The sequence below is a fragment of the Chiloscyllium punctatum genome, chromosome 17 (assembly GCF_047496795.1).
Source record: "Chiloscyllium punctatum isolate Juve2018m chromosome 17, sChiPun1.3, whole genome shotgun sequence".
NCBI classification, from domain to species: domain Eukaryota; kingdom Metazoa; phylum Chordata; class Chondrichthyes; order Orectolobiformes; family Hemiscylliidae; genus Chiloscyllium; species Chiloscyllium punctatum.
In genome coordinates, this window is record NC_092755.1 from 92,824,775 (window position 1) to 92,850,325 (window position 25,551).

Consider the following 25,551-nt stretch of genomic DNA (forward strand, 5'->3'; position numbering starts at 1 on the left):
ACTACCAACGTCAGGCTCACTGGTCTATAGTTCGCTGTCTTGTTCTTACCACCCTTCTACCCTTTTGTCCTTAATGTATTTGTAAAACCCTTTGGATTCTCCTTAATTCTATTTGCCAAAGCTATCTCATGTCCCCTTTTTGCCCTCCTGATTTCCCTCTTAAGTATACTCCTACTTCCTTTATACTCTTCTCAGAATTCACTCGATCTATTCTGTCTATACCTTACATATGCTTCATTCTTTTTCTTAACCAAACCCTATACTTTCTCTTGATTCTCGTTATCTCATTTCTGAAGGCTTCCCATTTTCCAGCCGTCCCTTTATCTGCGAACATCTTTGTAGGAGGCTTAAGTAAATGTAAATTCATGTGACATTGAAATATAGAAGAAACTGTAACATGGGGAAGGAGTAAATGCTCTCTTTGCAGCCACTACATATACTGACTGACACCAATGTACAATTGGTGAGGAATGATGAGATGTGTAGCCATAAGAGAAATCATTCCTGTTGATTATACTGAAATGGAAATTGGAGGTTACCAACTGACTTGTAATTCATGTGTGGCTGTTTTCAATTGAAGTGAAAAATCATTTTAAAATATTCTTCTTCCCAGGAAAAGGATAAAGCTCACGAGGGAGCACGGCCAATGAGAGCAGTGTTCTTGACAAATGGCAACGTCTTCACCACTGGCTTCAGCCGCATGAGTGAACGGCAGCTTGCCCTGTGGAACCCGGTGAGTTTTGGCATTAAGCACCATTTAGATTGAGGAATGGGGGGGGGAAGAAAGACATCTATATGTTCTCAGTAAATATTTTTCTGATCTATTTAGTGGTTAAATTCTGATACAGCTCATGCATTTCCACAGATTATGGGCAAAGCTGGAAGATTTTTGAACAGGCAGTAACTTTTTTTGCTGTAGCTCTTAGTTAGCCAAGTGTTCCTTTTTTTCTGGCATGTTTGAAACATTTTTTCACCTTCCCAATCCTTAGACCTCTCCTGCTGGACCTGCTTCAGCCTCATCAACCTCTTTCCCCCCCCCCCCCCCCCCCCCCCCCTGCCACCCAACAACTGCCAAAACAAAATACAGGCATACACACACACACAACCTATGCAGTGCCAACTTGAACTACTGGACCTATCAGCATCAAGTACTGAAGAGCACCTCCATAGAAAATCTGTGCATTCAATTTATGGCAATGTTAAGATAGACTCCAACTATCCATTCTTTTTTCTCAGGGGTAGAAATGTCAGTTGCTAGTGGACATGATTTAAGGTAGAAGGGGGTGTGGATTTAAAGGAGATGTGAGAGGCCAGATTTTTACGCAGGAATATGCTGTCACAGGAAGTGGTTCTAGTGGGTATGATAGCAACATTTAAGAGGCATTATGATAGATACATGTAAAGGGAGGGAATAGAAGGATACTGACTTTGTCAAGGCGAAAGGTCTTTAGTTTAGAAAGGCACCGTATATCAGCATTCTTGGATAGCCAAGGTGCCTGTTCAATTGCTGTTACTGTTCATTCTTCTTTAAATATTTCCAGGCATTTTGGGGACAAATTTCACTTCCTCTCCAATGAATTTCAATTGTTGCTTTATGCCACTGATTGGACTCCCCCTCCCCTCTCCCCACCCCCCCCTCAATAACAGACTGTGATGACTAACAATATTTGCATATCTTCTCCCAGACTCTGGGTGTATCCAGCCGTTTGTCCTGTTGCATTGTTTCGCAAATGGGGAATAATTGCTGAAAATGTCCTTCCTCAAAGATGAAACCCTTTTTCACAGGACGTGCAGTCTAATCTCAAATCAGATGACTAGACCTTTACATACTTGCTTGGAGTTAATGTTAGCGTGCCCACCCATTTTGTCACAGTGGTCAACTACATCCTTCAACTCAGGGCTGTTATCTTGGAACCTCCAGTGGCAGAATAATAGAACTGCAGCCTTGAATAGTGTGAGATATGCTTGTTGTTCACAAAGCTTGCTATTACATTGAAAAATATGGTTTGGTTCATTTTAAGATGTCTAATTTAAAATAGATTTAGTAAAATGTGACCCTAACTGAAGTTGTCAAATTGAATCACTTCTCATCTGGATCATTTTGAGTGCTGTTATCAATATACCAGAGTGATATCATTGAGATCATTGATATTAGCAACCGAATGTGAGACCAATTTATTGTTACTTAGGTGGGAAGAGAAGCCCCTATCCTAGTTGACCGTTTTGTATGAAAACTGACGTAGCCAAAAAGCGGTGGTGAACAGAGATTATGTGCCTTTATTGTGGATATGAATGATCCCACAGTGCAGCACAAAAAGCAGGGAGTCCTTACAGGCAATTGTGTATAAATAATGTTGTTACTCTTATGTATCTGTTCTTTCTGTATTTCATCCTGTTTTTGCAGTACTGTTGTTAACCACCATGTGGAACTCATGCGCCTTTTAGCCATATTGTAGGAGCTTTTGATTTGCTACAGCATTTGAATATCAAAAGAGTTATGCAATACTCCCAAGTATCATCTTTCACATGGCACGTATTGCTTCTAGCTTAAATACTGGCTGTTATAACGTCCGTTGTTGTGACTACTAAAAGCACAATTGAGTGGCATTCATCGCTTTTGTTCAGAGATTTAAGGATCATAAAGAGGCGTAGCTTTCATGGGTAATGTTGTTAGGGAGCAATTCTTTGTGCAAAGAAGGTTTTAGGAATTCAGACCCCCCCCCACCCCAAATACACGCACACTCCATTCAAAATAAAGCAAAGATTGTCAAGGTGTGGGGTTGATTGAAACTTGTAAAACTCAGATTTTTTTTAAGATTGAGGGATTTGGAATCCAGAGGGAAAATGGATTAAGCTGCAAATCGGTCACAATTTAGTTGAATGAGAGAGCAAGTTTGTGGGGCTAAGTGGCCCACTCATGTTCCTTCATTCCTGTTATTGCTATATGATCTGTTCCTCCACTGCTGGACATCAGAATAATTGATAACTTCCTAAACCCAGCAATTATCCCAACTGAAGCCATAGAGCCTGTGTTTAGCTATGCATTATAGCCCAATGAGGCGGTTTTTGTGTGTCTGTCCAACTATGATATATCATATCGGGAAAATCTCTGGCAGCAAGAGAACTGCAGTTAGTGGAAGGAAGGGAGTAGCAATTTATAGTATATTTTGAAAAAATTAGCATTGCTGTTACTGATTCTGGATTCTTTTTTTAGGAAAACTTGGACGAGCCCATAGCTCTGCATGAAATGGATACCAGCAATGGCGTGCTTTTACCTTTCTATGATGGAGACACAAATATCGTATACTTGTGTGGAAAGGTAAGGGCTGAGCAATTTATTAGTTGATAGCTTAGTACGGAGCATCCAAATGTGGTATTTAAGGGCATCTGTGTTAATATGAAATGAATTATATTTTCTCCTTTGAATCAGAAAGATTCTCCCAATGCTTTGAAGGATGGTGAATCACAGAACTATCATTTTAAACAGAGGCTCGCCCGAACCTAGAAAAGACTCTGATTGACACTATATCCATTTTACTACTTAGACCATCAAGAAAATCCATAAAGCATATTTTAACTTTTAGAAAAAGCTAAATTTTGTAGATGTGGTACTTAATGTCAAAATTTTGTATTGGAATTGTCTTGCTTGATATAGAGATGCTGCACCCAGACTGGAAGTGGAAATGAAAAGAGAGAAGAGGGTACTAAGTCAGTGTTATTTGAGAGAATTGTTGGCAGTCCACTTTTCCCAAATGGGACAGTGGGCTATTTCAGTCAAGAGGTCTGTTGCAAGTATGTAAATTTTTTGTTTTTGTTCAACGTGGCAAAGACTTTTCTTATTTTCCTTACAGTAAACAGAAAAAAATGATTCCTCCAATTTAAGAAAGGGGGAGGCAGACAACAGAATTTTTGTGGTGTATTAGCATGAGGTCAGTTATAGGGAACGTTTTCGAATCAATCATTAAGGCGGTGAGAACTGGGTACCTGGGAAAAAAATCCACTAATCAGGAAGAGTCAGCATTGTTTTTTAAAAGAGGAATCATGCTTAATTAATTTATTGGAGTTCCTTGAACTGACAAGCCATATGGATAATGGGGATCCTGTCGATGTACTGTACTTCCAGAAGGCATGTGACTAGGTGCTACGTAAGGTTATTGTGCAAAATAGGAGCTCATTGTCATGGTTTCATATTAGCATAGAAGATTGACAGAAAACAACACCCATGCAAGGGTCAGATAAGTCATTTTCAGATTGACATGAAGAAAAATGTTACACTGATCTGTACTGGAACCTCAGATTAGATTACTTACAGTGTGGAAACAGGCCCTTCGGCCCAACAAGTCCACACCGCCCCGCCGAAGCGCAACCCACCCATACCCCTACATCTACCCCTTACCTAACACTACGGACAATTTAGCATGGTCAGTTCACCTGACCTGCACATCTTTGGACTGTGGGAGGAACCCGGAGCACCCGGAGGAAACCCACGCAGACACGGGGAGAATGTGCAAACTCCACACAGAGAGTCGCCTGAGGCGGGAATTGAACCCGGGTCTCTGGCGCTGTGAGGCAGCAGTGCTAACCACTGTGCCACCATGCTGCCCACTATTAGTTTTTTGCAATTCGCATCAATAACTTAGATAAAGGTATTTAACAAGGGTAGCTAAATTTGTAGAAGGCACAGAGATGCATATAGAAAATATGTTGTGAAGAATACCTAAGGAGTGGATAAGACGAAAGAGATGGTTGTTGACTTTAGAAGGGCACGGCGCAACCACCCTCTGCTGGACATCGACGGCTCCTCCATGGAGATTGTGAAGAGCACCAAATTTCTTGGCGTACACCTAGCAGAGAATCTCACCTGGACCCTCAACACCAGCTCCATAGCCAAGAAAGCCCAGCAGCCTCTGTACTTTCTGTGCAGGCTGAGGAAAGCCCACCTTACGCGGCTGCGCACACACTCCATCCCCACCCCAATCTACAGAGGGTTCATTGAGAGTACCCTGAACTGCTGCATCACTGCCTGGTTTGGGCATTGCACCACCTTGGATCGTAAGACCCTATAACAGATAGTGAAGACAGCTGTGAAGGTCATTGGGGTCTCTCTTCCTTCCATTACAGATATTTACACCACACGCTGTATCCAAAAGGCTAAGAGCAGTGTGGAAGACCCCACACGTCCCTCACTCAAACTCTCTTCGTTCCTGCCATCTGGCAGAAGATACAGCAGTACAGTAGCGCCTCAACTTACGAACTTAATCCGTTCCGGGACCTGGTTTGCGCACCGAAAAGTTCATGAACTGAATCAATTTTTCCCATTGTTCGGATAGTGTAAGAATGCTTGGATGGCTGTTTACAGCGCACGCGCCAATGATGAACTGAATGAGATCACGCGGGGCCCCGAGAGCTTTTTCGTTCAACAAGCGCGTAGCAAAGCAGAACAATGAAACCACGTGGTCGCACACGGGCTTTTTGTGTTTGTACTTTCATTCGTATCTTGAATTTCGTACGAATGTTGAAGCAAAATTTTATTAGATTACTTAGTGTGGCCCAACAAGTCCATACTGACCCGCCGAAGCGCAACCCACCCATACCCCTACATCTACCCCTTACCTAACACTACAGGCAATTTAGCATGGCCAATTCACCTGACCTGCACATCTTTGGACTGAGAGAGGAAACCGGAGGAAACCCACGCAGACACGGGAAGAATGTGCAAACTCCACACAGTCAGTCGCCTGAGGTGGGAATTGAACCCGGGTCTCTGGTGCTGTGAGGCAGCAGTGCTAACCACTGAGCCACCGTGCTGCCCATATGTACAATCCAGTTTGTAACCTGATGTGTTCGTGAACGGGGTCGTTCATATGTCGAGGCGCTACTTATTTGATCGTTCATGGCTAGACTGTGCAACAGTTTCTTCCCCAAAGCCATCAGACTCCTTAACACAGTATGATCGGACTTTTTTTCCCATCTGAAATTCTTTGCATGAGTTTGAATTGCTGCTAGAAAAATGTCTCTTATGTATCATTCTTCTATTACACTATAACTTGCGTGATTTGCACTTCTCACGCACTTTATGCGTGTATGAGTGTGTAGTTTGTGCTGTCCATGTAGTACCCTCTATTCTGGAGGGACATTCTCTCGTTTTTATTTAATCAGTTGTATATGGTAGAAATGAGAAAAGCTAATGAACTCTACTACTCAAATCAGTATTATGTTTGATATAAACAGCTTTCAAATCTGGTATTCCCAGGAGTTTAGAACAATGAGAAAAGATCTCATTGTAACATGTACAATTCTGACATGGCTGAACAAGAGAGGGTGCAGGAAAGATCTTTACCTGGCAGTGGGGATTGATAGGGAGCAAGGGTCATGTTTTCAATGTCGAGAGGCTATTTAGAACTCTCACAGAAAACTCGAGTCACTGAATATATTTAGAAAGAAATAGATTTCTTGACACTGAAGGTGTCAAGAGATATGGGAGTAGAATGGGAGTATGGTGTTGAGGCAAGAGAATCAGCCAAAATCATGCTGAATTACAGAGCAGCCTTGATAGGCTAAATGGCCCATTCCTCCTCTCTGTTTCTATTTTCTGTTTTTTTTTCTATATAGATAGGTGGAGTGAGTAGGTAAAAATCTGGAAGATGGAGTATAATATGTAAAAATGTCAAGTTGTTCGCATTGGCAGGAAGAATAAAGCAGGGCATTACTTAAATGGAGAACAACTGCAAAATTCTGAGGTATGAAAGAAGTATGTATTCTAGTGCATAAGTCACAAAGCATAAGTAAACATTGTGCTACCGTAGACCTGCAGTTTTGGAACTGATCCTTTGTCAGGCTATAGAATTTGCCAGATCACAGGAGATCAACTGAGAGGGCCAGCAAGGAAAGCTTAGAACGTGTTTAAATTGACTGTGCAGCATAAAATAAGATGAAAAGCAACTATTTTATGCAATATAGGTGATCTCTTTACCTGTTAGTACAGCAAGGTTTGGAGCAGCATAACTGTGCTTGCGCACAGAAGTTGCAGGGTCATGGTGTCAGATTAAGGAGGTACAGTGTGTATATATAGTTACAACAAATAATTATGAAGGCTAATGGAATGTTATCCTTTATTACGAGGAAGGTTGGATTTTACGCTTCAGTTAAATAGAACACTGGTGAGACCACATCTGGAATACCATCTGCATTCCTGATCTCCTTATTTAAGGAAGATGTAAATGCAATGGAGGAAGTTCAGAGGATATCTGGCATGAGTAGGTTGTCTAATGAGGGAGGATTGGACAAACTCGACTTGTTTTCACTGGAATTTGGAAGAGTGAGTGACTCCAGAATTAGGGGACACAGTTTAAAAATAGATATTACCATTTTAAAACTAAAATGAGAGGAATTTAGCAATTTTTCCTAAGAGATTCGTGACTATTTGCCTCAGAAGGCTGTGAAAGCAAGATCACTGAATGTTTTTAATGTGCAGCTTGTCAGCTAAAAACAGCAAAGGTTATCGGGGCAGAGGGGAATGTAGGATTCAAAATGCAAATTGATCAGCAATGATTTTATTAGACAGCAAAGCAGACCTGAGGGGTCAAATGATCTATCGGAGCTCCTGCTTCTTGATCATAGGAATTAAAGAAAAGAGCAACAGTTTAAGAGGGTGATCCATCAGCAGCCCTGCTTCTATGTATCAAACACATGTATCCATGTATTAAAATAATAGCTCGATTTTGCTTTGCAGATCACATCCTGATTTACACATAGTATTGGAATTGAAACTTTCAATTTGCTCAGCCACTTCCTTATGGCATTGAGATGTATGCTGCTTCCCCACTAACTAGTTTCAGTCAATGAGCAGTGAGACTCATTAAATATTACATTGTGTGCAGTTTATTTGAGTTCCAGCTGGTATCACACCCCTGCTGTTTGAGTGCTCTATCATTGCCTGAAGTTCAATACTTTTAGCGCATGAATAATCAAAAATGAAAGCCATACTTTGACTTTTGCTCACACAGTTACCAGCATGCCCTAATAAAATAGTTGTGACTGGTTTACCAGGAACTGAATTGTCTTAGTTTCAATTTCTTGGAACTTCAGGACTTAAAAATAGACTGTGAGCTGATCTTTGAAACATAGCCAATCAACAGAACGGCCGAGCTGGGATTTGGTGTTGTGGATATTAATGCATTCTGTGAAGTGTCTGGCACTGTACTAAGTACTAAAATAATTTCCTGCCTCCCTCTTGCATAACAGCCAAAACAATGGCATGCACAGGTACATTATTGATTTGATAAACATTGAACCTTGTATCTCAGACGTAATGCCCTGCAAATGTGTCGAAGACAAAATCCTGAAGTGAGTTCAGTAATGGTCAGTTATTGAGTCATCTCTGAGACTGCTGTGAAAGGTGCTGTGAGAGAACTGAATGATGCTGGACTGTGGGAAGTGACTATGAACTGAACTTAGCTCTATCCTTCTAATAAAAACCATGACTAAGAGACCAGTGAATTAAATTTTTACCATTGAAAGGTATTAAAATGATTTCTTGCATTGCTCAAAATTTTTAGTTCTAGGATTTAATTAAATTTGAGTGTAAATACAGCACTTGTTTATAGCTGTCAGTCTGCTTAGAATACTACATTTATGATCCCCCTACATGAAGCATTTTGCCTCATTGTCCAAGCTGACTCTAAAGTTTATCTTAAAGCTGCCTGAGCTGGAGAAGGTCTGTTGTCTCAATGGTGGCTAAACTTGCACCAATAACACATTTTAAAAGCATGGCTAAGGTAAGTGACTGTGTTTCTAATGGCTAAGTCAACCCTGTGGGAGAAAAACAAGCCTTGTTTCAGTAAAGTTGTATTCTGATTTTTACCAAGTTGAATTTATATGATAGGTACCCTGCAATTAGCTTCAGTGTCTCTGGATTAAAGGAGGTGAAAATAGCCAAGATCTCTACTTTTAAATGTTTGTTTTAATTCACTCATGGGGGCATCACTGGTTAGGCCAACACTAGTTGCACTTCAGGATGTGGTGTTGAGCTGCCTTTTTGAATCACTCCAGCCCATTTGCTGTAGGTAGACCTGCCATGCTGTTCGTGAGGGAGTTCCAAGATTTTGACCCAGCACGACTCTGAATGAGCTGCAATATATTTCCAAGTCTGACTGTTGAGTGACTTAGAGGGGAGCTTGCAGGGGTGGTATTCCCATGAATCTGTTACCCTCATCCTTTTGGATGGTAGTGGCTGTGGGTTTGGAAAGTGCTATATTAAGATCCATGACGAATTTCTGCCATGCATCTTGTAGATAGTGCACCCTGCTGCTACTGAGTGTCACTGTTGGAGGTTTGTAGTGCCAGTCAAACAGGTTGCTTTATTCTGGATGATGTCCAGCTTCTTGAATGTTCATAGAACTCTACTCAGCCAGGCAAATGAGGAGTATTCAATTAGATTCGTGACTTGTGTCCTGTCAATGGTGGATGGGCTTTGGGAGTTGGGAGGTGAGTTACTTGCGTCAAGATTCCTAACCTCTAACCTGTTCTTGGAGGCACCGTACTTTTATGGATAGTCGTTTTAGTTTCTGGTCAGTGGTAATCCTCAGCATGATAATTCAGGATTCAGTGATGGTGATAACATTGAATGTCAGAGGGCAGTAGTTAGATTCTTTCTTACTGCCTGCTGTAACAGGCTGCTTGCTTGCAGCACTGGTGCACAAGGGCATTTCTTGCTCCTCCCCCTTTCCCAATCTGTTGCCATTCAGATAATCTGCTTTCCTATTATTGCTATCAAAATGAATAACCTGTCATTCATTGACATTATACTTTATCTGCCATGAATTTATCCACTTACTCAACTTGTCCAAATCACACTGAAGCGTCTCTGCATCCTGGAGCTGAGATGACTGTCTTCCTTTGTACAAGTTATCACTCCAACCAGCTGAGGGTTTACCCTGATTACCATTGACTTGTTTTGCGAGTGCTTCTTGATGCGACACTCTCAAATGTGACCTTGGTGTCAAGGGCCGTCACGTTTGTCTCCCGACTGGAATTCCGTTTGCTCTTCCATGTTTGGATCAAGGCTGTCATGAGGTCAGGAACTGAGTGGCTTTGGCGAAGCCCAAACTGAGTTGGCTGTTGCTAAGTAGATGCTGCTGATTGGATTGTTGATAATACCTTCCACCACTTTTACTTACGAGTAAACTGGGACGGTAATTGGATGGCCGTTGGTTTTTGTCATTCTGTGATTCTAGCTTAGAGTGGTACTGGAAAAGCACAGCAGTTCAGGCAGCATCCAAGGAGCAGGGAAAATCGACGTTTCGGGCAAAAGCCCTTCATGTTTTGTCACTCTGTGGATATACCTGGGCAATTTTCCATATGGTTGGGTAGATGTTAGTGATGTAGCTGTTCTGGGGCAGTTTGGCCAAGGGTGCAGCAGTGTTCTGGGACACAGGTCTTCAGTAGTATTTGTCAGAGCCCATAGCCTTTGCAATATTCAGTGCTTCCAACTGTTTCTTGGTATTGCTTGGAGTGAATTGAGTTGGCTGAAGACTGGCATCTGTGATGTTGGGGAGTTCTGGACATGGCTAAGACCATCATTCATTCGCCACTCCTAGCTGAAGAATGTGGTGAATGCTTCAGCATTATCTTTTGCACTGATGTGCTAGATTCCACAGTTACTGCAGATGGGATTGTTTTGGGGCTACCTCCTTCAGTGAGTATTTCTCTTTACCACCATTCGTGACTGGGTGTGATAGAACTATCGACCTTAGATCTGATTAATTTGGCTCTGACTTTCTGTCATTGTTTCTACAAGATATGTGTTTCAGGTGAGGGAGAAATCTGGCCTGACTGCACTCTCTGCAGTAAACAATTGGTCCAGTCACTACTAGTGACTTACCTGAGTAACAGCCGTACAGGTAGATTATTAACAAAGTGTTGCATGTGGAGCTGAACGTCATAATTGAATCAATACTGTTGGAAGAAGAGGAAAAAAAATGCTTTCTTTTGTAGAAACCCCTGGTAAAAAGGTGGAAAGTTGACCAAAATGCCAGGGTCTAATTGTTTCTATTGTGGGTGCATCCTTTTTATTAATATCAGTTCATCAAAACGGTCTAATTTTTAATGTGACAGTGTACAAGAAACTGGGAAGATAACCTGAGCTGTATGATTCAGGCTAAAGAATTAATTTGTTTAGTTAAAGCAATTAATTTGTTCAAGATCCTATTTGCCAGAGTTCTGACTCACGAGCTAGATTACTTGAAAGCTTCCAGTGTTCCCTTAGCCATTTCTCCAGTGATGCTATTAGAGCTCTATTTAGACATTGTCATAGAGTTTTACAGCATGAAAGGGGCCCTGCGGGCCTTGATATCCCTGCTGATCATCAGCCACCAATCTACTCCTGTCATATTTTCTTTTCTCTTGTTTTGTATGCTATTGGTATTTCAAGAGTTTATCTGAATGCTATCTAAATATTGTGATGGTTCCCACGTCGCACACTGTTCCAGTTACCCCTGCAGTAAAATAAAACTAAGAACAGTGGATGCTGGAGATTTGAAACAACAGAAATTGTTGGTGAGACTCAGCAGGTGTGGCAGTGGGGAGAAAGAAGTCTAACTGTTCTGATGACTTACTGGACTGAAACGTTATCTCTGCTTTCTACCCAAGGTGCTGTCAGACCTATTGAGTTTCACCAGCAATTTCTGTTTTTGTTCCAGTTACCCCTACCATCCGGTAGAAAATATTTTCCTCTAATTCCCTCAAGTCTCCTGCCCCTTAAATTTTGTTTCACCTGTGTATTAAAGGGAAAAGGTTCTTCGTGTCTATTTTAATTATGATTCTCAATTTTATACGCCTCAATCAGGTCCCCTTCCAGCTTTCTCTGATCTCTGGAAAGCAACCCCAGCCTAATCATAAAAGCGACAAACTGCAAATGCTGGAAATCTGAAACAAAAACAGAGAATGATGAAGAAATTCACGTCCGGCAGTATCTATGGGAGAGAAACAGTTAATATTTGAAGCCAAAATGACTGCTAAACAGAAAAATCATTGGATTTGACATTAACTCTCTTTCTCTCCCAGTCTATCTAATTTCTCTTCATAGCTGAAGCATTCTAGCCCAGACAGCATCCTTGTGAATCTCCTCTGTGCCCTCTCTAGTGCAATCATGTCTTTGAGAGTACAGTGACCAGAATTGCGTGAAGTACTCAAGCTGTGGCCTAACCAATGGTTTAAACAGCTTTATCATCACTTCCCTGCTCTTGTATTCAGTGCCTTGACTAATATAGGCAAGTATCCCATATGCTACCTTAATCGCCATATCTGTCGGTTCTGTTGCCTTCAAGGATCTATGGACATGTACTCCAAGGTCCGTCAGATCTTCTGTACTTCTTAGGGTCCTACCATTCATTGTGTCCTCTCTTGCCTTGTTAATTCTCCCATTGTCTATCATTTCTTACTTTTTAGGATTAAATTCCATTTGCCATTGCTCAGGAAATCCGACTAGACTCTCTGCCATTTTGTAGTTCAAGGTTTTCCTCCTTGCTGTTTACCACACAGTCAATTTTTGTGCCATCTGCAAATTTACTGATCATGCCTTCTACGTTCAAGTCTAGATCATTGATGTAGTACCAAATTGCAAGATACCCAACACTGAACACAAATTTCCATTCACAAAATATCCATTCATCGCCCTCATGCTCTGCCTCCTCCACTAAGCCAATTTTGGATCCAATTTGCCAAATTGTGTTAGATTGCATGGGCATTTACTTGACTGGCCTCCCATGCAAGACCTTGTCAGAAGTTTTACTGAAGTCTATGCAGGCTACATCTACTGCATTATCCACATCTACACAACTCGTCACCTCAAATTTGTGAAACCTGATCTCCACTTGCCAAAGCCATGCTACCTATCCTTGATTAATCATTGTCTGATGAAATGGAAGCAATACATTAAAAACATTTAATTTTTTGATGCATTTTTGCAGTGTTCGCCTACAGTGTAGAGGAGATATGTCATTCTATCCATTTTATTGTGGTCTTTAACTGGTCACATAATCACCTGTGATTATGTTTACTGACCACCAGGAGTTTCAAGTTGGTGACCCACTAATATTGCTTTTTCCCTTTCTTGCCATAGTTCCATTTACCACTCTACATAGGACCAATGGTTTCCTGTTAAAAATGTGGTATTTAAAATCTCTTCACTTTTACCTCTCTTCCATCCTATTGAAATACCACTGAAATTCAAAAATCAAAAGCCAGTATTGAAGAGGAGAGAAAGAGACCTACCAATGTTTCGCATGGATGTGATATTAAGAGCTTCTGATAGAAAAATTGTACCAAATAGTTAACCTGCCGCTCCAGAATATTTTAATGCTGCAGTGCAGGCTCACTCCACTGGGTAGCGCTGTTACGCCATTTGCTGCTTCTGTGCATACATCAAGGCATAATGTGTTTTCCTTGTCTCTAGGTTATTTTATTAGGTGAAAGCAACAATGCCGTTCTGTATTTGTGCTGGCAGGAAATATTTTGAATCTCAAACAAAGTTGAAATTCACCCATGTCTTCAGTTGTAAACTTCTCTCCAGGGAGAACAGTCCCAACTTCTTCAATCTGTCCTCAAGTGAAGTTCCTCATCCTTGGAACCATCCTTGTCAACCACTTCTACACACACTAATACATTCACATCCTTCCTATAATGTACCATGCAGAACTGTACACAGTATTCCAGTTGAATCGAGCAGATGTCTTCTGCAAGTTCAGCATCAGCTCTTTGCTCTTATACTGTGTCCCTGTTAATCACAGAATTGTTATAGTATGGAAGGAAGCCAGTCAGACTATTGTCTGAACCAGTTGTCACGTTGGTTGTCAGTCCACCATTGCCTCAAGTTTAAACTATCGTCATTTTGTTTAGATCCTTCAATAAACACTCTTCACACCTGTACACTCACTATTCATGCACACCTGTGCATGTGTGACCCCACCCCATTCCCCACATGTACCCGCTGGTGTGTGGGGATAGGGTAGTGATCTGAGAGAAAGTGTTCAGGCCTTAAAATTATTTAACTCAGTACTGAGCCCCGAAAACTGCAGGGACCCCAATGGAAAATGAAATACCAATCGTCCAGTTTGCGCTAAGCTTTTCTGGAGCACTGCAGCAATCTGAGATGAAGATGTTGGGTTGCAGTTATTGATCCTTCCAGGTTGACCTTTACCCAATGCTTTGTCTCTGAACTGTTGTTCTCTCTCTCTGTGTCTCTGGGCTCCTTCTTCTCCACTTATCATTTATTCATACCTCCCTCACCCCACCCCATCTTCAGCATATATACCAACTTTTTTCCAGCTACAGTTAGTTCTAAAGTAGGGTCACTGGACCTGAATGGTTACCTCTGCTTTCTCTATACAGATGTTGCCAGACCTGAGTTTTTCCAGCAATTCTTGAATGCTATGAGTTTACTGCTGACAGTCATGTCTGTTGTTCATTAGAAGTAAGGCCAGAAGTTGGTTGCATTGACCTGTAGTTAAAGTTGAGGACTATATATACTTACAGCTGTCTCAATTTGTCCTGCCAATTTCATGTTCTGTGCACATATAGATCCTGGTCTCTCTGCTCCTGCACCACACCTTGCCCCCTCTTAGAATTGTGTCCTTCATTTTACATTATCTTTCTTCCTGCCAAAATACATCACCTCTCATCTGCCACCACTTGCCTATGTCCTTCTGGAATTCTACACTGTCCTTTCCACAGATTACATGTGCTTATTGCAGTAAATCCCCATTCAAATTGTCCACTTACGGAAGTGACTTTTCTCTGACTTATTGCCCTCATGATTGAATTTTCAAGAATGTTTTGGGGATTACAGGCATGAATTTACCCAATACTTCCATGTATTTTGTGTTCATCTTTTGGTATTTGTCTGCAGGAATTACATTGTACAAGGGAAGCAGTTAGATTTCCTGTACCTTTTGAAAACTACTATTGAATCCACTTCTATCAAAAATACGCATCCAGTTCCTGATCTGGTTTCTGCATCTGTGGTCACTGTGGCAAACCATCCTAGATTCTAAAGCAACGCTATGAAAATATTCTTCCAATACTTAGTCCATGTTCTAATAATAGTGTCTATTGAACCCTCTTAGTAAATTTGGACATTGTTCCCCATTTGTATTTATCCAAGTCACATTTATTCAGCAAGGTTTGGCAGACCATAGTCTCAACACCAATAAAATGTCATTCCTGGAGGAAGGTTTTCGATTGAAAAATGAAGCCTGTAATCTCAAAGAAAATTTGAATTCTACTTGGAGGTAGGGTTTCCACTGGCTTAGTCTTTAAGATTCTGTACCTAATAGCTGCATCAAGGACCACTGAATATAGCTTGGGATAAAGTCACAAAGTAAAAATGCAAGCCGGCATTGCTGGTGAATGAAGTTCCAGCAGACCCCATAACTGAAGGCTAATTTTAGAAGGTCATGCTCCTTTTCAGCAAAAGGTCAAATTCTAGATTAACACAATACAGGAGGAGACCACTGGCTCCATTGTGATTGTGCTAACTAGTTAGCCCCTTACTTCTGCCTTTTCCCTTTTCCCTGTAGCCTCCCGAAGCTTCCCTTTCATCATCCAATTTCCTTTTGGAAATTATGGAATCTGCTGAACATTAAGTTCAACCTGCCATGTTTCTGTTCGTTTTTCCAATGTCTTTGGTATTGTCCTCCTCACTGTTTATTATCTTTGTGTTTTGTGCTATTTGCAAATGTGTCTGTGAATCAAAGTCTAAACTGACACTGACCCCTTGGAGTGTCACTATGATATTTGGACAGTCTGAAAAACTGTTCTTAGCTCTTTTTTTTTCTGTTTCCTAGCCAATTTCATATGCAGGGCTTCTATTTCATCTCTGATGCTAGAAACTGCAGTTTTTCTCCAAAGTCCAATATATGGCTCATTGTTAAACTCATTTCAAAATCTTTTTTTTTTGTTGTTTTGCACCAGTTGATCTCTTCTTTTGAAAGATACACCGTTCCAGGTGTGCAAGTTTAATTTTAGTAGTCCTTCTCTTTGTGTTGTTTGAATGGAGCTAAATTTGTGTCCTGAACAAGTTGTCGCTGTTGTTTCAGTGCAGTCAAGTTGCTTAGGAATTTGGATTATTCAACGTGCTTCAGGGCTGACTGAAAGTTGATAAATATTGATTGGTTATTTTGCTTCTCCAACTGAGATGGTGCACTTTATCCAAAAGCTTATGGCTTAAAAATCAGAAACATATAGAAAAGTCGCAATTCTTTTTCAGCCCTGAATTTAAATGGAGTGATGCCAGCAAGAAAACAAAGGCCTTGGAAGAAAAGGTCTAGACATTGCATGAACAGTTATCAATGCAGAGGTATCTTTTCAAGAGAATTTTCCTTTTCCTCAACTATATAATATTTACTTTGCTGTGTGGTATTGTGTTTACAATCTATCAATCAGCTATACTTAAAAAGAGAAGACAAGTAATGCTCGGGTCAAAATTTTCCAGGGCGCATTTCATACACCATTTTCCAAAATTGTAACACCACGGACTGTCTGGGGATGTTGCTTCACTGGAAAATCTATTGCTTATTTAAATATTCAAATTTCCATTATGCTTTTAGATATTTAAGAATATATTTAATGAAACTTTATCCATTTTGTTTGATTTGGTGATGGTCCCTCTAACCATGTTGGTGGACGAAGTGCTTTGTATTGATTTCAGCCTGTAGTGTACTTGGTTTTGAGAGAGCAGTGTGCATTCACGGCTTATACTGGAGCCGGTTCCCATCTCTGTTCCTCATTTTTTAACTTCTGTTTTCTATGTGATTATTCATATTGTTTCAACACAGTTTCTTTTTCTTTGTAAAAGTCCCACATTGTAACTTACTCTTGAAACATTTTCTTCCTAATCAAATGGTTCAGATTCTGCTAAGAAATTCAAAAAGAAAGACATACCTGGTGGACTAGAGAACTAATGTACAAGGTTGAAATTGTTTCCAGTGTGGTCTGTCTGCTAATTGGAGGAGATAGGAAGGAAGGGATGCCATATGGAGGGTGAAATCCTTTGCTTAAAGATGCTACTGCTCACTATACATGCTAACATCTTGTAATGCAATTGCGTTTGGAGCACATCATGAAATCTTCAAAACTGTAATGAAAATAGAAAATGCTGGAAATATTTAGCAGATTAGACAGTAATAAGAGTTTGAGTTTCAGCTCTGTGATCTGTCACAGCTGAGAATATGAGGTGGGTGTAATCCTGTTGGTTTCTAGCTGATTAATGTGTTAAACTTTATTCCATTGTATGTTAAGATATACACTGTACCAGCAACTTATTCACTCTCTTTAAACGTCATCGTGATAAAAGCGGGCCAAATAATTTAAAAATGAATCAACAAAAATGGTTTTGTTGATTCTTGCACTCTTGGAGCAGCCAAGGCCTCCAGAGCCAGTGGATTACTTTAAAGAATCATTTCACCATTGCTCTCCCTATGATCACTGAAAGTGATTTTTGCCATACAAGGTTATTGATCAACACCATAGTCTGTTTTTAATTCACCTTTTAAGCTCCCACTCCACCAAACCACACACCGATTTTGATGTTCAGCTCTTTAGAAAGAGGTGCAGTGACTTAACTTTTTTTTCAATACAGGGTGACAGCAGTATTCGCTACTTTGAGATCACAGATGAAACACCGTACGTCCATTACTTAAACACTTTTGCCAGCAAGGAGCCACAAAGAGGGATGGGATACATGCCAAAAAGGGGCCTTGATGTTACCAGATGTGAGATTGCCAGGTAAGAGGTGCAGAGTTGTAGTTCAAATGAGCTGTACCTTTTGTTTAAGTAAAGTTTTGTTTCTTGGGCTGTTTCTGTTCTTTAAATTCTTGTATACTGAAAATATCATTCTTTGATGGGAGGAATGAAGATGCAATATCGATAAGATAAGCATTGTGAATGCTCTATTGGTTTGGGAACTTTTCATTCGTTACTCAATCCAAAAGATACACACTCCCAGTCTTGACCTGCTGCCTTGTAACAGTGCTGGGAAAGTTAACAAAGCTATTAGATGAATCTGAATTGGGCCAGAGATTCACCAATACATTTTGTGAAGGGCTACAACTTATCTTCAGTAGGAATTATCAGGTTATTAAGTTAATAACCTATAACTGGTTTGCAGAAACCATGGAGAATGTTTACACTGCTGACTGGTGATTACTATAGCCATCAAAGAGGAAGTAAAAACAGCAGGTTAGAAATTGAGGTCAGAGAGTGACATAAGCATTAACCTTTCAGAAAAGCACTAAAAAGGTGTACACAGGTACTTTGCTTTTCAATCAGAATAAGTTAGACACATTTTGGCAGCTAGTATTGGTTCAGTTAGTCACAGTCAAATATATGGTTCAGAAAATTGTGGCTTTAAACTACACTCCTCAAATTTAATCTCAAAACGTAGATCTTGTCTAATGGAACTATTTAGAGTTAATAGCTTCTTATAAAATAATGATAGTTATCCAATAGTAATTCCATTATACTCCAGTGATTAAAAAGCATCTGAAAATGGAGGTATGACTATGGCCATGATCTCTCTGGATGTTTTTCTGCTCCAAAAATGTCTAAACTTTTGCAAGAGGTATTATCAATATGAGGTAATGTCTACACACCAATGCAATATTGGCCAGTTAAAATGATGCTAAAAATTTTTTTGTGTTCTGGATCATTGGCACATTTTGCACCAATGATTTCTGTATTTATGTGCTATTTGTAAAAGTTCAATTTCTTAAAATAGGTACAATATTGCTTTCCATTTACAGGTTCTTTAAACTTCATGAAAGGAAGTGTGAGCCAATCATTATGACAGTGCCAAGAAAGGTGGGTGAAATTCTAGCAGAACTTCAGCGCATGTGCTTCTTGCATGGAGGTAAAACTTAATGTAATTGGGCATTGATTCTACTGATAGCTAAATGAGAGTTCTGAGCCCTTCCAATGGCTGGAGATAGGATGGTGCTGCTAAGAAGCGTGGAGGAACGGGCTCAATAGTGTAGAGAGCGTTTGTGCTATTAAAAATATTAAAGGAATGGAACAATGAACTGTTCCAGACAAGAAAAATGACATCCCATTGCATCAGTCATATTCAATATTAGTAAAAATAGAGCATTAATGAGTAGTTCTTCCATGATAACAATCTCTTGTGTTGTAAATTTCCCCTGATTTGAGTCCCTTGCTTTTGTATGCAACAGGAATATGTTATTGAGTTGAGATGAATGTTTCCTCCATAGGACTCTGCACATTTCATGGATATGGAATTGAATAATGAACAGATCCCCCACAACATGTGGGATTAGTGGGGGAAGATCTGTTGAAGGGTCATTGGACTTGAAATGTTAACTGTTTTTCTGTCCTCAGATGCTGTATTTCTCCAGTAGTATCTGTTTTTGTTTGTTTCAGATTTCCAACAATTCTTTTTATTATTAATAGGAGGAGGTTATCCAGATGTAACCCCTTAACCAATTAGGTAGTTTGCTGTTTACATGTACTTTTAAAAATCCTAATACTGTTGTATGGTAGAACAGAAGCTCGGTGATCATTCCATTCCACATCACACTACTCGAACGGAGAGGTTTCATGGTAGCTCTTCAACACCATTGCCACCGAGCCAGTGACACCTATGGGCTGGTTGTAACGCACAACTCCCAATGTATCATACCAGAAGAAACTTCATGACACCATTTAACTCAGTTTGTGTCCTTTTTAGTTTGGATTTCCAATATAAGCATTTGCTTTGCTTGTGCAACTTATGCTGTGTTTGTACTCTTGTTAATTTCATTCATTTCGAATACATCCCATGAATCTTGACAATTCTGGCTCTTTACTGAAGTATGTTTATTTCTGTTAATTTCTTATTACCTTGAAAAATGATTTCTGTTTTTCCCTTTTCCAGTCTGACCTTTATCAGGATGATCTATACCCTGATACGCCTGGACCAGAAGCAGCATTGGAAGCAGAAGAATGGTTTGAAGGACAAACCAAGGACCCTATTCTTGTCTCCCTGAAAGATGGCTATGTACCTGGGAAAAACCGAGAGTTTAAAGTCCAGAGGAACCGTTTAGACAAGCCTGCGCAGAACAAAAAAACTGAAAGTGGTAGTACTCCCATGAAGGGGCCCTCTCTCAATGCAGTAAGTACATGATAGCTGAAGACGTTGGTTACTGAAAAGGCTTTGAGCCCTGACAGTGTGTCAGTAACAGTACTGAAGATCTGTATTCAAAAACTAACCATGTCCCTAGCCAAGAGAGGGAACTTCATCCTGGAGCCTCAACTGTGACTGCAGTAACAACTGTCTGTTTACCTGTTCAATTCTCTTCAACTCTCCTCTTCCACCTCACCTGCACCCTAACCACTCCCCACTCCAACCTGTTGTAAAACTGAGCTACTGTTGTGGCTACTAGTCATGCAGTGGGAATGGGTATGGCTATGGCTATGGCTGTACCACCCAAAGGAACCATGGACCTCCAAATATTCAGAATTGTAATCCAGTTAGAAAGCCAAGGTACACTCAGGAGATTCCTTGCCTTGTTTTTCGGGTCTCCCTGGCTGTCACTAATACCTTCTCTGCCTACAGATTCTTAAGCTGCAGGATCAATATCAGTTGAAACATTATCCATCTGGTTGTCAACCCCATCACAGCTCAAGCTCCCAAAGCCCAGAATTCTTCTATGGCACAGGATGGACATTTGACCGAACTGAGATACAACGCCCCTCTATATTAGAGAAATTACATTTTAATTTCATCCACTCAAGCAAAAAAATATAACATTCACCAATTAATCATAAACAAGAAGCTCTGTGACATTGCTCTTTGATTTGCTTTTACTGGTCATTAAGAATTGATGAGTATTTGTCCCAGTGCTGTGCTCTGTCCTGGGCCTTTTCTTCCACTGTGTTTATTCTCTTGTCACCTCTGCTCTTGCACCCTCCACCAAGGTCAGGTCTTTTTTAAAGCTTTTGTCTCTATCAATTGAACAAACCTAATAGTAGAATTCAGCCAGACCTTCCAAGGACCTATTATAGCAACGTGCTCTTGAAAGCTTTCTGCTAAAGTTAAGGCTCAAGAAACTGGAGTCTTATTTTAGGGTGATTGGATAATGTGAGGATGCTTTTTTAAAAACATGTCATCTGTAGCTTAATTAATAGAGGCATAGCAGATGAAAACAAGAAAATTATGCTAAATCTTTCCACTGGTTTGACCTCAGTAAGAGTATTGTTCAATGTTGAACACCACACTTCTCCAACAAGTAGAAACTGAACTTCAATTTGACTTCACTCCAAAGCAAGTAACTGAAGTAGGTGTTCTCAGTTAATGCAGTGCTTCGTTTCACTTCAGTGTGCTGCCACTCTGCTAAAAGCTGCAAGTTTCTGTTTTGACAAGCTTCCACCCTGCTGCTTAACCACATACTAGCAATCAGGAAACTCCCGGAGTTTTGGGCCCCATAGCGTAACGGCTAATTAGTTATGCCAGATATAAACACCAGGCCCTCTGCCTTGTCTTTAACTATTAAATAATGCAACAATACTGCCTACTTTATAATACTAATACAATAGATGGAAGTGATAAAAGCATTGTGACTGATTGTAGGAGTTGAGGCTGTACAGGATGTTGGGAAGGCCTCTTCTGGAGTATTGTGTTCAGTTCTGATCACTCTTGTATAAGGAGGATACTATTAAGCTGGAGGGGCTTCAGAAGAGATTTATCAGGATTTTCCCAGGAATGGAGGGTTTGAATTATGAGGAGAGGCTGGGACTTTTTTCAGTGGAGCAAAAGAGATTGAGGACTGTAGGGAAAGTGAGTGGCAGGTGTCTTTTCCTTAGGGTGGTGGACTTCAAATCTGCCCAAGGGGGCATAATTTTAAGGTGAAAGGAAGAAGATTTTAAAAAGGACATGAGGGGCAATTTTATTTTTAGTGATTCATGTAGGGTTGGAGGATTTGAGCTATAGGGAGAGGCTGAACAAGTTGGGGCTGTTTTCCCTGGAGCGTCAGAAGGTGAGGGGTGACCTTATAGAGGTTTACAAAGTTATGAGGGGCATGGATAGGGTAAATAGGGAAAGTCTTTTCCCTGGGATCGGGGAGTCCAGAACTAGAGGGCATAGGTTTAGCGTGAGAGGGGAAAGAAATAAAAGAGACCTAAGGAGCAACTTTTTCACACAGAGGGTGGTACGTGTATGGACTGAGCTATCAGAGGATGTGGTGGAGGCTGGTACAATTGCAACATTTTAAGAAGCATTTGGATGGGTATGTGAATAGGAAGGGTTTGGAGAGAGATGGGCTGGGTGCTGGCAGGTGGGACTAGATCGGGTTGGGATATCTGGTTGGCATGGACAGGTTGGACCGAGGGGTTTGTTTCCATGCTGTACATCTCTGACTCTAAGTGGTGGATGCAGGTACAGTTAGAATATTTAAAACACATTTCAATAAGTGCATGAATAGGAAAGGTTTGGCGAGATATTTGGCCCTGAACAGGCAGGCGGTCTAAGTTTAGTTTGGGATTATGGCCAGCATGGACTGGTTCGACCAAAAGGGTCTGCTTCCGTGCTGTATGACTCCGACTGCTATGTAGGAAATTTAACAACAGCTGCATCAGGTGAATTAACCAGTTTTGACATTTGGTCTTTAACCTGCTGAACCAAACTGATTTTACTACATAAATTTTACAGTACAGTTTTTTAAAAAAATGCATGCAGTGGAGACTCCATTCAATCATTTTGGAAAAAAGTAAATCTCATCCCCATTATATTAGAATTATTTACCTGAAGTGGGGCAGCAGATACAAGAACCATGACGTGGGTAATACCCAAAAACCTCAGCTAATTACCTTCTTGGGTGAAGGAAAGTGGAAAATATTCTAAACAAGTGAGGTTTTAGAGATGGATTAAAATTACACCTGTAGAACTAAAGAAAACGTGCACTTAGATTATGACTCTTACATTTTGCAGAATGCTAATTCATTTCAATCAATGGTTTTCTTTAAACACTTTGTTGTTTAGGCCAATGTGGCAGGCAGTCCGTATGTGGGAGCACTGAGTATAGCAAAAAAATGAATGGCCAGGGAATCTGTTTTGATGATGTTGATTGAGAGATCGTCATTTTACCACAACACCAGGGTACTCTGTTACTATTCTTGAGATGGTGCCACAGTACTTTAACTACGTCTCCCAGCACTGATGGGTCTCTTTCTTAACATTTTATGTGAATTATTTTTTGTACATAAATTCACTCTGTTGTCCCAATTATAGCAATGTAGTTGACTCTTAATTGCCCTCTGGCTAATTAGGGATGGGCAATAAATGCTAGTCTATCCAGTGACACCCACATCTTATGAATGAATAAAAAACAAATCCCGCAGAAAAATCACATGTCCTTCCAACTCGAAAATAATCCAACTTTCTCTACGCTGTCCCTTGCCAATGTGTTTCCAACTCCTATCAAATATGCTTCCAATTTCATACGCACTCACTTTGCTAATAAACTCTTGTGTTGAATCTTATCAAAGCCTTCTGTAAATCCATATAGTCTACATTTATAAGCATGCACCTATCACCATTTTGGTTCAAAAATTCTGCCAGATTGGTCAAACACTTAAAAAGGAAAAAAAATGCTTTGAACAACTGATGGATTCCCAACAAGTTTCTCACTTTCCCTGGTAGATTATATTAACTTACAATTGATCCACAATTGTAAGATGTTGGAGGAGATTCAGCCCATTGAGACCGCTCTGCGAATCAGTGAGATCATGTCTGACCTGATGATCCTCAATCTCTCTTTCTTACCTTCTCTCAATAACTCTTGATTCCCTTACTGACTGAAGAGTCTGTCAATATCGACCTTGAGTAGACTTCACAACACAGCCTCTACAGCCCTGTGTGGCAAAGAATTCTGCACAATTGTTTGTCTCTAAAAGAAAAATAATTCCTTTTTCATCCCTGTCCTAACTCATGGATTATATTTGTTTGGCTTCTTCATCCCTCCCATTTTAAATCCTTTTTTGAAATTGAAATTTACAATCCCTGACTGGAAAATTGAGAAATGTATACATTTCCTGACTTATTTCTTTTAATATTTTGCAATGGAAGCTAAAATGTGCTGGGGAATAACCCATCTTTAGTCCAGGAATTTTCTCCATTACACTTCGTAACTTAGTCTCTAAGTTCCTTCCCTTTGTTTTTTGGTTCTATGGTGATTTGTCATCTTCTGCAATTGAATACAAATGCAAAGTACTAAATTAACAATCACTCATGTAATTATTATCCATTAAAGTCTGACCTGCATTCACCTTGAATACGCACCGATTTACCATTGCTTTCTTGTCATGTTTGGGTGACATGGTGGCACAGTAGTTAGCATCACTGTCACACAGCACTAGAGACCCAGGTTTGATTATAACATTGGGTGACTGTCTGTGTGGAGTTTCCACCAGGTGGTCTGGTTACTACCTACATTCCAGGTTAGGTGGATTGGCTATGGGAAATGAGGGATTATGGGGAGGGGATGAGTCTAGGTTGGATGCTCTTAGATGGTCAGTATAGATGCAATGGACCGAAAGGCCTCTCCCTGCAGTGTAGGGATTCTATGGTTCCTATATTTATTAAATCTTTTGCTGTTAACTTTGATACTCATTGCAAGTTAGTTTTATATTCCATTATTTGCATCTCATTCCTTACTTCCACCCGGGTATTCACTTTGGTCTGTCTTCTATTTCCAGAACTGTAGAATTTGGGTCTTCTCTGGAATGTGCAATTGAAAGTAATTCTGCCATGTTGAGAAAAGTTGTCTTGTGTCAACATTGATTATATTTCAACACTACTGACAAATGGAGATTAAATACTCTTTTCTTTTTCTTCTTTAGAATTCCGAATCCAAGTTGGATGAGTTGTTTCAAGAGGTTAAAACTCTGAAAGCCACCGTCGCCAGCCAAAACGAGCGCATTGCCAACCTTGAGAATCAGATGGCCAAGATCACTATCTGAAGCCTGTATTATGCTTTATCATGGGGGTATAATTGTCTGGTGTGGATTATCGGCAATCCTTCAGTCACCAAAACTCTGACCCTCGCTACCCTGCCATTGGTGGAAGCACCCTTCAGCATTCCAGTATCAAATTGCCCTCCTTTTCCTCCTATCTCACTGGACTAACTTAATTTGAATTTGGAAACACAATTCACTTTTTTTTAATAGAATTTATTTTCAGGATTTTTAACAAAGGTGGCAATTGTCTTTTTCTTCACGCTTTCCACATTGAAACATATGAGTATTAATTTTTTTATTCTTAACTCAAGTCCTATGCATATATAAAGGTGTGCTTTACTCTAATACTAGAGTGATTTCCAGGTTATACGGGCTTGTCTGTCTCGTCTGTCAGGTACCGGTTTTTAAAAGCGACTACACATTCCATGTACAAGTGTACCAGCACCATTAAAGAACACTTAATGGGTTCAGCTCTTATAGAGCAAGGAATGGTGATGTGTCATTAAATATACTTCCAGTTGCAAAGATAAAACATTGATTATAAAATCA

The 25,551-nt window shown here is 40.3% G+C and overlaps 1 protein-coding gene across 3 annotated transcripts in view; it reads left to right on the forward strand.

Moving 5' to 3' along the window:
• coro1cb (coronin, actin binding protein, 1Cb) overlaps positions 1–25,551 on the forward strand; it is a 172,216-nt gene extending 146,665 nt beyond the window's left edge. For all 3 annotated transcript variants that reach the window (XM_072587935.1, XM_072587936.1, XM_072587937.1), the window contains 6 exons: positions 614–733; positions 3,215–3,319; positions 17,636–17,781; positions 18,798–18,855; positions 19,925–20,161; positions 24,886–25,551. In XM_072587935.1, the coding sequence (XP_072444036.1) occupies positions 614–733; positions 3,215–3,319; positions 17,636–17,781; positions 18,798–18,855; positions 19,925–20,161; positions 24,886–25,005 (786 nt within the window). In that variant the 3' untranslated portion in view covers positions 25,006–25,551. The remainder of the gene's footprint in view (positions 1–613; positions 734–3,214; positions 3,320–17,635; positions 17,782–18,797; positions 18,856–19,924; positions 20,162–24,885) is intronic.